The sequence below is a fragment of the Orbicella franksi genome, chromosome 15 (assembly GCF_964199315.1).
Source record: "Orbicella franksi chromosome 15, jaOrbFran1.1, whole genome shotgun sequence".
Classification (NCBI taxonomy): Eukaryota; Metazoa; Cnidaria; class Anthozoa; order Scleractinia; family Merulinidae; genus Orbicella; species Orbicella franksi.
In genome coordinates this window covers 248,601-266,247 of record NC_138159.1, presented here as the reverse complement: position 1 = coordinate 266,247, position 17,647 = coordinate 248,601, and the positions used below count along the sequence as shown (strand labels likewise).

The following is a 17,647-nucleotide window of genomic DNA, read 5'->3' as shown; positions in this document are numbered from 1 at the left end:
TATATATACATGTATAATTATACATAGGTAATCTTTGTGCCTTTGTGCATTTTTAAATAAGAAACAAGCCGGTTGAATTAAATTTCCTGCCCAACTTGGAAGTCCTGGAAGTTCAGTTTATCTAAACTATTATGTATGTTTAGTAGGCTGAGCAAAAATTACTGTATCTTGAAAAGATTGAATACAGTATATGTTGTCGTTTATTTTTTATCTGTTAATTTTTTATTTCAACTTTATGTGGTTAGTTTTCTTTGACTTCGTAACTAACTTAAAGAAAACAAACCACATTATTAAATACTTTGAAATCAAAAATTAGCTCAGATCAAAAACTAACTGCGACAAATATCTAATAGTAAGCTACAGCAATACAGTGTAAGTAATGATAATGATTTTTTTCAGATCACAGAAGGCTGGGGCATGCCTTTTACCCAACACCTGCATGGGGATTGCTGCTAAATTATTTGCACAATTTGAGACTCAAAGAGTTGGAATTTCATGGAATGATGTATCTGGTTTCCCTTCTCCTGACGAAAACTTCAATATGGCATGGGTGTTTTACATGCTCTTGGCACAAAGTGCAATTTATGCAACTGTCACTTGGTGGGTACTGTTTAATGTAAACCGAAAGTTTACACAAATGCGACAGCAAAGCTAGTGACCATACATGTACCACCAAGTTTTGAGTCACCTCTTGCCTTGCCTAACCTGTAACAAAGCTGCTGCTTGTGGGTGAATTGTGTCAATAACAGGCACTTTCATCCATAACCATTATACAAGGGTGTTGAAGATAACAGCCCTTGCCTTTTACTGTGTAGGAAACTGTTACCAGCTGTGGAAGGGAGAAGGCAAGGTTGCACAGTCACATAAGCCATAAACAAGCAAAGCAATAATTATGGTGGGCAAAACAAGCCTTGTGCATTTATTTTCCCCAAGATACTTTGTGACAAAAGAAAAGGGGAGGGCTGGTGTTAGTTTCTTCATGTCTTCTTGTCCTCAACAAAACCAGTCTCAAAATTACTATCAGTTTTAATTTTGTATTTCAAATTATTAATAACCTGATATCAATAAAAATTTTCAAGAAAGCATTGTGATTGTTATACAATTAAGATCAAGACTGTTGGCTTCTTTCATCAGGTATGTTGAAGCAGTGTTTCCTGGAGAGTTTGGAATTCCCAAACCATTTTATTTCCCATTCTTACTATCCTATTGGACAGGCCACCATCATCAGAAAATTTGCGCTGTTAACCCAGTAAGTATCAAGCATTACTTAATCAAGATACCAGTATATTAACACAATTAAAACATTCTCTGGCTGAAAAAGTTAAGTTAAAATAGGCTTTCGGCTGAATGCCAACCTACAGAATTGCTCCGAAAACTGGAGAGGTTTGAGAAATCAAGAGTAAACTCCTCCTAACTTTTTTGAATTGTAGGAAAAGATTATTTCAGTCATTAAGAGGTCCAAAAAATTTCAGGCTTTGCAAAACTGGGATTCCACTGTGTTTAGAGGAAACACTCGCAGATAAGCAAAAGTTGATTACCCTCATTGTGGGAATCCTTGGTGTAAGGTATACTTATTAAATCCATATTTTTTTAACCTACTGTCATGACAGTATAGCCAAAGTTACAAGTTTCAGTTAGTGTCAGTTGGGTGAAGGATTCATTTTAATTTATATTGAACCTTTTTGTTTTTGTTTTCAGCTAGATAAGCGTGGGTGTCAGGTAGGCTTTTTCAATATTTACATGGCACATTATATCTTACATTATATATGCTGGAGCTTACTAAGTTAGTGACAGAACCACATACACATGTAGTTCTATTACAGCATGTGTCACATAATTTATCATACTACTGCGACTGCATTGATCACTACATCTTTTTGGCTCTGATTCAAAGCATTTCATAAGTAATGTTAGATGTTTGGATAATGATACTTTCAGTTAGTGCACTTAATTACTTAAATTAAAAGGTTGATACTAAACACTTTTTAAATGAGTGAGGTCTTTACCGGAAAATCTCAACTGAGACTTGGCCATATTGACCAAGTGATAGTGAGGTCACAGGGCTCAAAATTGTAACTCACTGGTCGCCAATGTGACCAAAAATCAGGTGTTGGCAACCAGATATTAAGAACTGGTCACCAGTGGGTGACTTACCTTTTCTTCAGTCAACCTTTAACCTCAAAAGGAAACGACATTACTTGTAGATGAAAGCTTAAGGCAGGATTTATTCGTATAGATAGACTAAACCAAAGCCACAATTCTTAGATTGCCAACTGGGTCGCCATATTTGATTCAGCAGTTTCCTTATTTTAAGGCAAACTAAAGTTAACGATCCTCTCACATCGGGAAACTTTGAAATGGCTGCCCCTGTTTGAAATCACCCTATAATGCATTGCAAACCCTTGAGCATTGAGTATGTCGTGTATTTATGCCTACGGATTGCGTCTCTTCTATCTGCAACTAAAAAATTGCACTTGGCGTCTGTTTTTTACCACTTAGTCACCAAATGGTGACTAAAGGATTTTTTTAATTTCGAGCCCTGAGTCAATAGGACAAGCCCAGTTTGAGATTTTCTGGTTAAGGCTGTACTTTTTGGGTAAATAAGCTTGCTTTGTTTTTTTTTGGAGGCCCATAATAGGCCCGTCGAGCATGACAGGAGAATAATGCCCTGGAATTAGCTAATGAAGAGCACACGTTTTACCAGCAACAAAGTATAGTGCAAGCCATAATAATAAGATAATGTACTTTCATTCACGAAGTTACCTGCAATGTTTTGTTGGTAATTATATGTGTTGCACATTTTTTCAATCTTTTTGGTTAACTAATTTTTATTTGGTAAATTGACTAAGATAACTCTGACTTGTTTTCCAACAATCTCTTATTGATATGGAAAGTTATATAATTGTTATTTCATGCTCAGGAGATGAACACATTAGTGATAACTGGGGCTGATGATGATGGTGGGGTAAAAAGTTCTGATGTTGAGGAGGAACCAGAGTTACCCATAGGTGTATCAATCAAAGGCCTCAGGAAAGTTTTCAAGGTAAGTAATTATTGTGATATAAACCCCTGTATTTCTCTGCTAGGTTTAAAACTGATCAAGTAACTCATATTAGGTGGCTTGTCATTTCACTTCCTTGTTTGCATCCACATCAGGCCTCCCAAGCCTGATTGAGAATAGAAATGAAAATGCTGAGATAATGAATTATACAATGAATGTATAGTTATGAAATAAACAAATTTATATGATTCGCAAATATTTAAAGAGTTTATGCAACCACCTGTCCTTTTCTTTTACTTGGAGCAAAGTGAACATCTTCGCTGTAGTTTGTAATGTTTTAATAGTGAGGGTTTGGGTCAAGTGTTTGGGGCAGGCTATGTAAAATTATGCTTCCCCCCCCCCCCCCCCCATCTAAGGTTTGATTTGATGTTGCATGCATGGCGCATGTGATGTCATAAACAGATGGTTTTAGAAACAGTTTGCTTTTGAGTTGTATGATGAATTCTTGCATACTGTTATTAATTTTATTTGAGTATCGCATGACAAAGGAAATGTTAAAACATAAACATGTCCAGGTGGTATGATGCCTTGGTTAGTTATGACTACCCTCTAAATTGTATATTATGTAAACTATGTATATTTCAGAAAGATCCTTGAGGTTTTCTCACATACATTGTACCAGTAATCTACCTTTGGATGTCAAAAGCACATGTCTTTTTGTTCAGTTCCACTAAACTTAACAAGCTTGCTCAATCTGTTTCTTTCACTGTTTTATCCCTCAGGGGTCCACTGGATCCAAAGTTGCTGTGGATGAACTTTCACTTAACATTTTCAAAGGCCAGATAACTGCTCTTCTGGGACACAATGGAGCAGGAAAGACAACAACGATATCAATGCTAACAGGCTTGTTCCCACCTTCCTCTGGCTCTGCACACATTGATGGAAAGAGTATTATTACTGAAATGGATGCTATTCGAGACAGCCTGGGACTCTGCCCCCAACACAATGTACTGTTTGACCGTCTAACAGTAAAAGAACACCTTGACTTCTTTATTAACTTAAAGGTATGACACAACCTGATGATAATTGCATCCTTGGGTCACTACGTTTATTATTACTATTACACTCATCTGCATCATTGGTAAAAGTGGTAAATTAATTCAAATCCCCTTGTACCAGTAAGTAGATTGTGTAATAAGACACAGTGTTTTATTAAATTTCCTTAAACATACATACTTTGTTACTACTTCCTTAAGGTGGATTTTTGGAGGTAATAATTCTTTACAATTCGCTATTGACATCTAGAATAAAATCTACAATTATAAAAACTATTAATAATAAAAACTGAAATAATACATGATACAATAAAACTGCAGCAGTGTTAAAAATATCATGTCGATTGAGCATTTTTTGATGAATTGTGAGGTGTTTGAAAATAGACTCTGTGGTGAGTTTTTGTTATACATGTATCTTTTCAGTCAAAAAAAGACAAGAAAGCTGAGAAATAAAGTTGTAACAGGAGCAAAAGTTTGTAGAAAAGAGTGCAGTATTCATTCTGATATCTGATGAAAAGTTAGAATTGCATTTTGATTGATAGTGGCTAAAAAGGGTTTAGAATCTCTCATTTCTGGCTGTTACAGTGTATTTATTGATTTTATTAATTCAGTAACCCTTCGCAAATTTCCATCTTCCTAAATTATTTGTAGTCCCTACATAGTGATGCCTCTGTGTTGCATTTACAGGGCAAGTTCGGCCAAGAAGCCAGGCAGGAGGTGAGCCAGATGATAAGTGACATCAATCTTGTGGACAAGACCAACAGTCAGTCATCCAAGCTATCTGGAGGAATGAAAAGGAAATTAAGGTGTTACTTACATGTAGTTGCTGATACATGATGAAGTAAGCAAAGTAAAAAAACCCTGGTATAGATGTTGAATGATGTAGCTGTTCAGATATAGCCTGGAATACATTGTTCAGATAAGGAATAGAGATGTAAATGTTTTTTTTTTTGTTTTTTTTGTTTTTTTTTTTTGAGTCCTGTAAAGACAACAAGATCTATTGCTAATTTTTGTGTTGAACTGAGGTTGTATTCTTAAAACAAAACAGCTTATAATGTTTTAGTAATGACTTTTTTTGCACAAAATATAATAAATATTACTCAGCTGTGAGTAGTTATGTTCTTTAGATTAGTAAATAAATGTGTTATTTTATTCACAGTTGTGCTATAGCACTTATTGGAGGCTCTGAAATTGTCTTCTTGGATGAGCCCACCTCAGGAATGGACCCATATGCTAGAAGAGGGACATGGGACCTTCTCTTGAAGCACAAAGCAGGAAGAACTATTATTCTGACCACACATTTTATGTACGCATTATTTTATCATGATTTTATAATCAGGAAAAATGTCATTAACATTTGTGATCAACTGACAAGGCCTTAGACAAAACTAGTTTAAATTATTGGTAAATCACTTAATATGCAAATTTTTATGCTTTAAGTAAAGAAATTTTTAAAAAAATGTAAATGTAGTTTTTCCTGATCGAAATGATGTTAAGTGGTACTTTCTTGGCTTCAATGCACAAAATTCTGCATAAATCATTTTGATCATCAAGTAAAAGGAAATATTATCTTTCTTTAATATGAACATTTCCGATGTTATGTAGATATGCTACAAAATATTAATCTTGAAGTGAGGCTTGATGTCTGTCTGTCTGTCTGTCTGTCTTTATGTCTGTCTCTCTGTCTGTATGTAGAAATTTCAGGAATGAAAAAGGTTGTTGAATTAGATAAAATCTCTGTACTCATTATTATGACATTATTATTTTGCAGGGATGAAGCAGACTTACTTGGAGATCGGATTGCCATAATGGCTGATGGACAATTACGTTGTTGTGGTAGTTCTCTTTTTCTGAAGGGCAGGTGAGATAAAGTTGCTATAAAGTCTGGAATTGTTAGTATGTTTTTAACTAGTTTTGTGAATTTTTCACACTTCTCAAAGAATATTTTACCACAATTGCTGCTAATCTCGCAATCTGATTGGCTAATTTGCCTTTGTCAATAAGAGTCCATACCATGCTGCTTGCGTCAATGTGTCACGCAATGCCTTTTTTGGCTCGCGGTCTGAAAAAAACATTTTCTTTGATGTTGATATTGTGGTGAAAAACAAATCAAAATGTGGTTTAGCATGGTCTGTACTTTTATTGACAACGAGTACACGTCATTACTCTTTTCCCAAACATTTTTTTTTCTTATTTTTTCTGCATGTTGAGTGAGTTTGCAAAAGTTTTTGAAAGGAAAGTCTGACGCATAGAAGTAGCTCATTTACATGGTGCAACACATGCACTTTCAAGTCCGAGTTGGTGTTTTCAAAATTTTGTCAACAAATCTTGACAAAGATTTCTTTTGTTATCTTTGATATTGTGGTAAAAAACAAATCGAATGTAGTTTAGCTTGGTCTGTACTCTTATCGACAATGAGTACGCGTCATCACAGTGGTGAAAATTTGTTGTGGACTCGCTTGGCTGTGCCTCGTGAGTCCACAACATTTTGACCACTGTGATGACACATACTCGTTGTCAATAAGAGTACAGACCACGCTAAACCACATTCAATTTGTTATTTCTACCATGTTGTGCAGAAGATATTAAATGTTTTTCTAAGTCATAATTTTTTTTTTTTAATTTCACTTTCTTTCTTTTGATCGCATACATGTAGGTTGAATTTTAGACATGGAAGTTGTTAGCGAGTTTATCAGTTGTTTAGTTTTTGCATAACATGATGTATGCAGGATGGAGCTGGTTTTGGTGTACACATTTGCACACCACATTACACACATGCCCTGTAAAGGTGTTACCAGATTCACTGAAAACACATTTTTTTATTTGTTTTTTTATGATATTTTTTTACTGAAAACACATTATTATTATTATTATTATTGCTTTATTTTATTTTTTAGTTTATTTCATACCATTATTTTTGGACTCTTTTCGATGACCATAACAATGGTCTTACATGTGCATGATGCATTTCTTTGGGTGCATAACTGATGAGGGGAAACTATTTTCCTCTACTTGTTCTTAAAAAAAACTGCTCATTGCAGACATTTTTACACTGGGTTACAACAGAGTAAAGTGTAGGACCTGGTACACTGATGATTAGATTTCTGTTTGGGATGTTGACATCCTGGGCAAAGCCAGTCCTTTTTTGCAGTGTTCCTCTGCACACATGTGGGAGTAGAAGTGGGGAGTGGTAAATTGTCGGGGCAACCTGCAAAAAATGACTAGCATGCCATACAAGGGGATACTCGTAGTCACTTTATGCTATGGAGACCCGAGATAAGATTTGCCAAGTAGTTTGTGGAGAAACTTAGTGGTTGAGGAACATTGATCCCTAGCGTATTTATATAGTTCAGTATATATAACCATGAAATGTTATGATTTTGTAGGTATGGTGTAGGATATCATTTGACATTAGTTAAAAAGGAAAGCTACGACCAAGAGGCCATTACAAACCTTGTCAAGCGCCATGTACCAACAGCAGAAATCATCAGTTGTGTTGGTGCAGAAATCCAATTTGTTCTCAGTAGTGAAAGTTCACAAAGCTTTGAGGCTCTCTTCTATGAACTGGAAAGTAAGTAAATAGTGAATGTTCTTAAATAACTGATCAGCCGTAGGCAGGTCCAGATTTGCGTCTATAGACTGATGTTCATAAGTTAAATTACGTTGTCTTCAGTACCAAGGAAGTAATTGTTGAGTTTTTTTTTAATTGTAAGTTTCTAAGTTAAGTGGAAAGCAAGGTACATAAAATTGCAAGAGCAAAAGCAATATTTCCCCTTCCACCCATCCCCCACAACAGATGGAGACGTTCAAGGAAGTTTGAATCAGTATTACTCTTTAGCAGTGATATGGGGCAAAAAGGACAGCAACTCATAATCGATGGATACACGTGTAATGATCTTTTGTGCACTTAATGATGTTCAGACAGGTAGATTCCCCTTAATGTAGTATAGCCATGTGGATCAAGACACTTTTACATCTAATAACTCTTTTGTGTTGCAAAGTTTCAACCGACGCTCAATCCTCCTTCCTTCCATGTAATTTTGTTGGTATTGAAAAAACAATATGTACACATTTCTTTGCAATGTAGATAAACTGGAGGAATATGGAATAACAAGTTTTGGCGTTTCTGTGACAACTCTAGAGGAGGTTTTCATGAAAGTTGGAGAAGGTGCTGAGAAAACTCTACATGACCTGTAAGTATCATCAGAAATATTTTATAATGTAAAATAAATGGATTAACTTTTGAATATATTTCTAATTAGTACTTTAATTTGCTTTTAATTAATTTACTTCTAATAACAAATTTTAGTTTTAGATAACTGAACAAGAAATCAACAAAGCATTGCCATTGGTCCTCTTAGTGAACCATAATTAAGATATGATCCTGACAATGCCAAAAGGGGTTTTGACACAACATTCCAAATTAAACTAATTTGTTTTGTTGTTGTTGTTGTTGTTGTTGTTTTAATAATCATTTCTTACACTTACAACACTTATTACATCACTTATTCTAAGCCTATTTTTACAATAACATACAACAAATCTTTCTGTACAATCATACTTACATTACAATTATATTAAATCTAAAGAACAGCAGGTGGAGGAGCTTTTAGGAATATTAAATAATTTTTTCAAGTTTTTACTTATATTTAACTTTGCTGATAAAGTCGGAAAGTAATAGAAATGGTGAGTCATTCTGGAGTTTTTTCTTATAAATATAATACCGCAGAAAGAGGAGGGTGTAGTTCAGTTTTTTTTTTATCAAGGTACTTGAACTTGGAAAAGTACCAAAAACAAGAAGATCTTCAATGTTTAGATTAAATTCAGAGTTATTCTCTGTATTAAACCATTGTAATATTTCTTGAGTAAAGGACTTTGTAAATTGGCACTCTGAAAAGGTATGGTCTATAGAATCCAGATCCCCACAATATATACAAATACTATTTAAACCTAAAAAGTTCCTTTTTAGTCACTACAATTCTATGAATGAATTTAAAATGAAATTCCGTAATTCTATTTTCTCTACAAGTCTTTTGTACCGATTTGAATATATTCGTCCAGTTGTTTTGTCCATAGGAACGGTTTGATTCCATCTCTTTGCACCAGTTTGGTTTTCTTTATACTTCTTATCAACAATTAGCCAGTAGAAGTCTTTGGATTTAGCTCGCAGTAAATTAATAACTACGTTTTCATCTAAGTGAAAGGACTCCGGGTCCTCATTGTTTATCATTTCAGCACTGAATTCATTAGTTTTCGCCTTAGTTAGGAGGTGACCTGGAATAGCAGAAATAACTTGGTAAAAGTGAGGAAAGGTAGTTTTTTTGGAGTGAATATTTCAACTGAAAAACAGGAAATGATAGGACATTTCCATTTTTATCTAAAAGATCTTTAATCGTTCTAATACCTTTCTCGAACCATTCCTTCCAGAAAAAAGGTTTACCGTCAATGCGGATTTCCTTATTGTTAAATAGAATTGTATCTCGTCCATGATGGCATCCGTGAAGAGCCTTCAATTCATGAAAGAACAACAGAATGTCCTTATAAATAGAGGGTACATTTTCAAAGTGCTTTACATCGTAATTACATGATAGGAGAAAATGGAGGCCCCCATATTTCTTAAAAAAATAGTCTGGTACAAATTTCTACTAGGGATGGCCCTTCCGTATGAGTCTTGGTATCCATGCTAATCTCAGCGCTTTGATCATTGTTTCTATATCCGTCATACGCAGCCCGCCCTTCTCATAATCCTGATATAGTCCTTCCCTTCTTATTTTGTCCCTTTTATTTTTCCAGATGAATCTAAAGAGCCTACCTTTAACGTTACTTATAATATCTTTTGGAACATTGATATTTGAAGCTGGTTATATAAGAGATGATACTCCAAGCGCCTTGGTTATCATCACTTTCTCAAATAGTGTGAGATCTCTTGACTTCCATATATCCAAGTTTGTTTGCGATTTATCTATCTTAAGGTTGAAATTCATTTCATTATTTCCTCGAAATACCTAGAATTCTGGTCGGATTACTAACCCATTTTAAATGTAACGGTTTGTTTTTATTGCCTGACCACTTCCCCAGCCACATAGCTTTAGTTTTCTCTAAATTGAGCCTAAGACCAGAGATTTCGCTAAAATCCACTGCGATTTGTAATCCTTTTTCCACCGAAGAGAGGTCGAAACACAGCAGGTTGGTATTATCTGCAAATTGACTAATTTTAATTTCCCTTTCAAATATTGAAATTCCCTTGACAACGCTGGATTGACGGATTTTCATAGACATAAGTTCTGCGGCTAGTATGAACAAGTATGGAGAAAGTGGGCATCCTTGTCTTACTCCGGTAGATTTGGTTATTTTACATTACAAAAATTGTGTTAATGTGACACCTTTTTTCACAGTTACGTATGTAATAAGAACTTCATTCTTGTGTCCTATTAACTTCAAAAATGAATAAGTCCATGGTTCATTAACATTTTTTTCTTCATTATCAGTGGATGTATATCTTAAAGCAAATAAAAAAGCTAATATTCTGAGGTAATTCCTTTGTGGAAAGTTTCATTTGCGCAAAATGAAGGTATGATTAAAGTGCATTTTGCATAAAAAGTTTTGCTCCTGCAGGGCTTGATTTGAAATTGAGACAAAGGGAATTCGTAAATGGCATATTGCAAACTGGTTTCGGCTAATCACACTGTTAACGAGATCAATTTGAAGTTAGACCAACAGAGATGAACCTTTTGTTTTCCTGTAGAGCTGTTGACCAAGAGCATCTTGGGCAACAATATGCATCAGCTTCAAATCTCTTGGAGCCTGGGGCAGAGAAACAGGCAATTGGAGGTATTTCAATTTTTTCACTTAGGTATTACTTTGCAGAATGCTTCATGTTAAAACCAGAATTCCAATTGTTTGGAAATTCGGTAGCTTATAAATGCTGTTTCTACGGGAATCTTGACAGGAACTGGGATACTTGCAATCATTTCCTGCGAACATGAAGCAAAATATATGTGTAGGACATTGCAAAAGAAATAAGGAAAACCGCACTAAATTTTAAAACCATCATTAAGAAGTGTTCATGCTCTTTAGGATGACCTTCATAAATATATTAGTTTATTACAGTTGTATTCCACCTATACAAAAATCTTCTCCTTGCCAAAACCTTGCTGAAAATAATTGAAAACGACAAAGCATATCGTTTTGTTGGTGTTACGCATTAAACAGCGTACAGTTCAGCAACTTACCAATACTTAATGTCACATATGGGCTTACTTTTGCAAGTGCCATCATATTGTCTTAACTTGTTTTGTTTGGTCTTGATTTATAAGTTAGTGAAAATAAATTTCTGCTCTTGTTTAATATATATTTTCAGAATTAAAGACAGGTTTGAGCCTGAAGTGGCAGCAGTACAAGGCCATGCTTATTAAGAGATTTCTGAACTCCAAACGTGAGAAAAAACTGGTTTTAACGCAGATAATTCTACCACTGTTGATGGTGCTGCTTGGATTGCTGCTCATTAAGACTCTTCAGGAACCAAACACGGATGAACCTCCACGTGTGTTAACGCTGTCCCATCTTAGCATTAAGAACGTTCCAAACACTGGGTTTTTTGCTGACTTCCGTTTGAACGCTTCTACCAGTGCAAAGAAAAAACTCTTTGATGTAAGTCAAATAAGGAGTAAATGACATGGTATTCAATCCAAATAACCATTTCCTCTATGCGATGTTCCCTAATGCATCGTGATATTCAACAAAACAGGCCCAAAATTTGTTTTGGGTTGAGTCTTGTTCAGATGTTTGTTTTCAGTGTAGATCGGTCAATTCAATTCTTTTACGTTTTCACTCAGTTGAAAGTCACAATCGTGATGGCCACCTTTTGTCCAGATATGTTATCTTGAACATATTACCACAAAATACAATAACCTTTATTTCACCTCGAATATAAAATAGCGAAATTGCTAATATCTTCGAGAAAATGAATAAATGAATAAATAAAATACGATGGATATGGAATATTAAAATAAGTTTATAAAATTACAATATGTACAATTACGATACACTAGCTACATTTACATTTCATAGAGGAAACTGGGTGCAGTCTACATCGTGCATAATTGAGTGTTAAAATTTATTCATAATATAGAGCCAAAAAAACAATATTGAAGGGGAAAATATTTCGATTTGGACAGTAATGCAGCAAGGTTAATGATTATCCATAACTACGTGTTAAGATGGAGCCCCTTCATGGTCAGCAGTCCACCAAGCATACTATGTATATTGCATTTTGTGTCCATCTAGTCGTTATCTATTTGAACTTGGAGCTCAGTGTTCAAAATTACTATGTGCAGTGACCGGTATATCATGAGAAATGTTTGATTATACAAGTAGGACTATACAATGTTCTAACGTCTCATGAAAGAGCTGGTGATACTGAGGAGAGCTTTTCACTTATGTGAGGTTGAAAAAATGGTACTATCTTTAGACAGTTCCCTTACTATACTGTTGGCTGTTAATTTACACTATTCTTACCCACCTTATAGGAAGCAAACAAATATCTGAAAGAAGTGAAGGTGGACTTGAAGGATGTAGTGTCAGACGTGGATGCCATTAAGAAAGGTAACCAAGGAGACAACATATTGGTAAAAGGAAAAAAGTATCTATACAAAGATGAAAGCCAGAAGGAAAAATGCTGCAATTACGAGTTCCTCATTCTGAATGCCAAGTGTCAGAAAAATGTAAGTTGTTGAGTCCTTGCTTGTTTTGTAATTTGTTTTATTTCTTTTGTCCACAGTGTCTATCCTTGAAGGAAAATTAGTGACTAACAATAAATATATATATATATATTTTTTTTTTATTCACATCACTTTGAATTACAAGCTACTTACGCCACTACAACAGTACGCTACTTAATATAAAAACACTTACAGAACTTAATTACAATGTGCGATACTTACGCTACTAAACAATACTATGCTCTACTTACAATACAACACTTACAGTACTTACTTACAATGTGAGATAGTTACGCTACTAACAGTGCAATACTCCACTCTTTACTTATATATATATAAGAAAAAACAGTTACTTGCGTCACTCACAATACGGATTACATACGTTACAAAATCGAGAAAAAAATGTATATATATATCCACTATAAATGTCATGACAATAATTGTTACTATAAACCATTATAGACTAATGTTCGAGCTTTTGACATTATTCAAGTTATGTACTTGTTCTGTCATACAAACAATGGTCACTAACTAGGTACCACAGCTCGATACTTTCAGTTTGCATCAATTACAGCATATACAATTTAACAATTCCTATATAAAATCTGTTCTAATTTTATGAATAATTTCCTTTTTCTAGTTTATTACAGGAAAGCTGTCTGCTGACTCTTGTAAAGAAAACGAAAACTTTGGTTATAATGTTTGCTCTGACTGCCTTCGATCAAGGTAACTATGACGGGATACCTTTTCAAGTCCTATAGCTACAGGTTAAACCTATTTCTGTCTTTTTATAACTGTTTCTTCAGTTGCATACATCCCAATGGTATCAGATTTATTACTTACAATATTTCTCGCTCCTCTCTCCACAATAAACTGAAGCAGCTTAGTGGAAGGAGACATCAGGGCAGTTTTAATCAGGAAATTTCTTTTTAGTAGTAATATGGACCAAAGTATCAAAAGCACAAAGTTTTGAACATTTTTCTTGTGTTTAAATGAAATTATTGTAATTGAAACATTCCTTTTGGAACTGAACCCTGAACCAGATGTTGCAAGAAGTCTTAAATTCCACTTGATTTCATAATTGTTGTTTAATGGAAAATGTAACGTACTCTTTTTTTAAACCATGGCACTTCAGTAATCAGCAATGAAACCGAGATTAGTCAAACCAAACAGAGAACATAATATCTGGCAGGAGTAAAACATAATTGAAGAAATGTTTTAAGATAATATTATATTCTGATAATTAACATTTAAAAACGTTCTCTGGTTAAAGTAGTTAAAAATTACGATCTTTCGATTGCCAGTCTGCAATTTTTGACAAATAGTGAATAAGGAACGCGATCGTTGAAATATATACGGTAAAAAGTGTGAAGTAGAAAAAATTACAATAAGAACAGAAAGATACTTGAGAGGAAATAAAATGCTAAAATGGGGTTCATAAAAGAATAGAATATTGTCTGGGTAATGGTTTTGAGTTATTGTCGGATTCAATTGTCATTGGTGGTTACTCGTCCATTTTTAAAAGTATATTCTGATGTTTTACTGGACTGGAAAGTATCTGAAACCAAGGTTGAAATTTTTGAAAAGTTATTAACCATTGTCGTGTAGTTACTCTAATAATCTTATTCCTCGACAGTAAACAACATTGTGTTGCCCATTTTAGCAATTTTATGAGCTAGTGACACAATTAGAAAAGCTACTTATGAACATTATTAAACCCGGCGATAGCTGATAACACAGACTTGCTTTTGAAACCAAACTGCCTCTAACGCGATCTCTGTGACTCTGTCACACAAAACAGAAGCCATTTATTTTGCTTAAAGCAGAATGGCAAAGGAGATCGCGAATCAGAGTGCACGAAAGGTGCATTTTGCTTTGCTTGTTGTAAGTCATTTTACCTTCCTAAATTTGGTTCCAGTTTTATTTGATTCTTCTTCTTGTTTTAGTTCTACGCCAAGTAGCAGTACAGGCGGCTGTGTGAACACCTTGAGCTGTGATCAGACCAATCTGAATGATTCAAGCACTTTCTTTTTGGAATATGTGTTGGAAGATAGCAATGATGCTGATTACTTCACCAAACATGTCGTAGGGTTCACTTTTGTTTCAAGTAAAGATGATCCTGATAATGACGGAAATATGAATACTACTTTGTGGTTCAGTAATAGAGTGAGTCTCCTTCCTTGTTCACCCAATTACTATTTTAATTTCTGTTCTCGACTTGGGCTATCATTTGACAGGAGCAGAACATAAGGGGAGCCTTGGCCTAAATTATGACCTGCTGATGGTGAAGGTCTGCAAAACATTCATAAAAAAAACACACACATTCCACTTTCATACATCACATCGGTAACCCGTGACTGTAAGCTTGTTTACATCGTGTTTTTCGATTCACACCGTAAAGAGGATTCATCCGCTAACAAACGTAAGCGCAACCTAACCCTTTCGTATTTCAGTTGCAGCAAATAATCGAGTAGTACTTTGACGGTTTTCATCGTTGAACTCCAAAAATTAAGGTACAGTGGAATTGAAATTGTAAAAAATCTCTGTTGTTTTTGTAGGGCCTCCATACGCTGCCAGCCTCTCTGAGTGCTCTGTTGAACTTTATGCTTGCGTATGAGATGGGAGATGACTCTTACTACATTGAAACCATAAATCACCCACTGCCACTCACTCAAGAAGAACGGGTATAACGTCTTGTTTGACATTTAATTAACGGAGTGAGGTCTTAGGTTTAATTGAAAAAAATTGCTATCTTTTGCAGAATCGGAGGAATTCAGATGACTTTAGTTCATTCTTCCTGGCCATACTTTTAGCTTTTGCTGTGGCTTTTCTCTGCGCCAGCTTTGTACCATTTTTAGTCAAAGAGAGAAGCTCAAAGGTTTGTAACTGTTTTAGCCTTGTCCTCTTGTAGCTACTTTATTTTTTAAAGCTTCAAAGTTCTCCTTCTCGTGTCTTAGAGAAGTTTGTATATTAATGTTTAATAAACTACTCAGGGCCAGTGATAAGAATCCATCACAACTCGTTTGTTCACAGCTGTTAAGGTCAGTTTCATCAGTCGCCGATTAAAAGTGTTTCAAGAAAGAATACTGACAAAAACTGACTTCGCAGCTTACCAGTTTATATACACTCGCTGCCAACCTCCAAACCTGTATCCCTTCCCAAAAAGAACACCACAGAACCCAACATGTACCTTTGAAAGATATTTGTGGTCAAGTCTTTCTGCTCGTTACTTTCGTAATGTGCATGACTTCTAAGCTTGTATTCATACAGCAGGTGTACTTCATTGAAGACATATTAATGCTTCCTGTTATTTCTGCAGGCAAAACATCTTCAGTTTGTGAGTGGAGTGGATGCTGTTAGTTTTTGGCTGGCTACTTATTCATGGGATTTCATCAATTATTTGCTTCCTATGGTTGGGATAATTATAATGTTTGCAGCCTTTCAAGTAGATTCGTTGAAGAATGATTTGGGTGCTATTGTTTTGTTACTGGTAAGTATTATAACTGTTCAATATGCTATTGTAGTGACGCTGTATTTGCTATTGTGGTTTTAAATTATTTTTTGACACTTGAAAAGGAAAACCTGTCTTTTTCTTTGCCTATCCTGTGTTGGACGAACTTTTTCAACCTCAGTGTTTGTGTTTGCTTTTGACCCTTTGAATTAAGTTTTCTTTAAATAGTGATAATAACATACAGTCTGTGGCTTCAGTAGTGCATTCTTTTGATGTTTTTTGTCTTTTATTTTTAGCTGCTCTTGGGATTGTGTATGCTGCCATTTGTCTACCTGATATCATTTATGTTCAAGAACCCCCTCATAGCCTATGCCATGACAGTTTTTCTTCTGTCCGTTGTGAGCCTGGTAAGATGACATTTATGTTACAAGTTAGTCCAGTTCTAGAACTGGCCCTCTCTCTGGTACACAACGCTAAGCGTAGTGCGTGACAGAGAGGGTTAGAACTGGACTAGTTAGAGTTAAATCATAGCTTGAGTGAACTGTGCGACTGTGTCTGCATGTTCTGGTAGCTAGACCGTATCGAGCCAATTTGAGTCAACCTCATAGAGCTGTTGTTTATATCATATATTTTTCCAATTCATCTTTCAGGCATTTCTCATCGCAGTAACCATACTGAAAGGCAACGAGGATACCAAAGAAAAAGCTGATACAGTTCACTATGTCAGCTTGTTCTTACCGACATATTCGTAAGTTTGCTTACGTTTTCAGGTTTGATAAAGGTAGCGATGTCTGCCACAAGCCCCTAGTACCAGCTGTTCTTCTGTTTCAGCTCTTCTCATCCTTCTCCTTTTCCTCGTCGTTATCGTCGTCATCTTCATCAACATCAACAGCTCGGAAAGATATTTCTTTAACCGTAGTTTATTTCTTAAAGATTGATTGTTCCTCAGTTTCACCCACTCCTTGGTTGGATTTGGTGCTCAATCTTCTGTGAGGGATTTGTGGATTTCTGCCAATAGAAATTATTCCAAGTTGTCCAAGCTTTAATAAACTTGTATTGTATTGCGTTGCGTTGCGTTGCGTTGCGTTGCGTTGTGTTGCGTTGTGTTGTGTTGTATTGTATTTCAAAACCTATGAACTCTTATAATGAGGAATGTTGAAAGTAACACAAACAGGCAGTTTATTGTCAAAGTAATGTTTGATAAACTGTCTTGTCTTTTTATCCTTTTATTTCTTTACAGCCTGGCTGCTAGTATCATGGACATCAGCCAAAACAATCTTGTTAAGAAATACTGCTCGCCATCACCGTATGGATCTTTATCTGTTTGATTATCTTGGATTAAGTCGTTATCTTTAAATCGCTAAGAAGCTCAGAGATACCTGTACTTCTCAATTCATCAAGTTTAAACAAAGAAAATAAT

General features: G+C 35.1%; 1 protein-coding gene across 1 annotated transcript in view; it reads left to right on the top strand.

Moving 5' to 3' along the window:
* The window catches only part of LOC145469461 (phospholipid-transporting ATPase ABCA3-like), a 39,181-nt gene that overhangs the window by 12,160 nt on the left and 9,374 nt on the right, over positions 1-17,647 (top strand). The window contains exons 12-32 of the mRNA XM_081453186.1: positions 400-600; positions 1,135-1,249; positions 1,699-1,719; positions 2,921-3,043; positions 3,784-4,065; positions 4,744-4,862; positions 5,216-5,362; positions 5,828-5,917; positions 7,443-7,627; positions 8,144-8,249; positions 10,802-10,887; positions 11,417-11,706; positions 12,585-12,779; positions 13,417-13,502; positions 14,723-14,942; positions 15,335-15,460; positions 15,538-15,654; positions 16,096-16,266; positions 16,524-16,634; positions 16,878-16,975; positions 17,468-17,533. Coding sequence (XP_081309312.1) covers positions 400-600; positions 1,135-1,249; positions 1,699-1,719; positions 2,921-3,043; positions 3,784-4,065; positions 4,744-4,862; positions 5,216-5,362; positions 5,828-5,917; positions 7,443-7,627; positions 8,144-8,249; positions 10,802-10,887; positions 11,417-11,706; positions 12,585-12,779; positions 13,417-13,502; positions 14,723-14,942; positions 15,335-15,460; positions 15,538-15,654; positions 16,096-16,266; positions 16,524-16,634; positions 16,878-16,975; positions 17,468-17,533 — 2,955 coding nt within the window. The remainder of the gene's footprint in view (positions 1-399; positions 601-1,134; positions 1,250-1,698; positions 1,720-2,920; positions 3,044-3,783; positions 4,066-4,743; positions 4,863-5,215; positions 5,363-5,827; positions 5,918-7,442; positions 7,628-8,143; positions 8,250-10,801; positions 10,888-11,416; positions 11,707-12,584; positions 12,780-13,416; positions 13,503-14,722; positions 14,943-15,334; positions 15,461-15,537; positions 15,655-16,095; positions 16,267-16,523; positions 16,635-16,877; positions 16,976-17,467; positions 17,534-17,647) is intronic.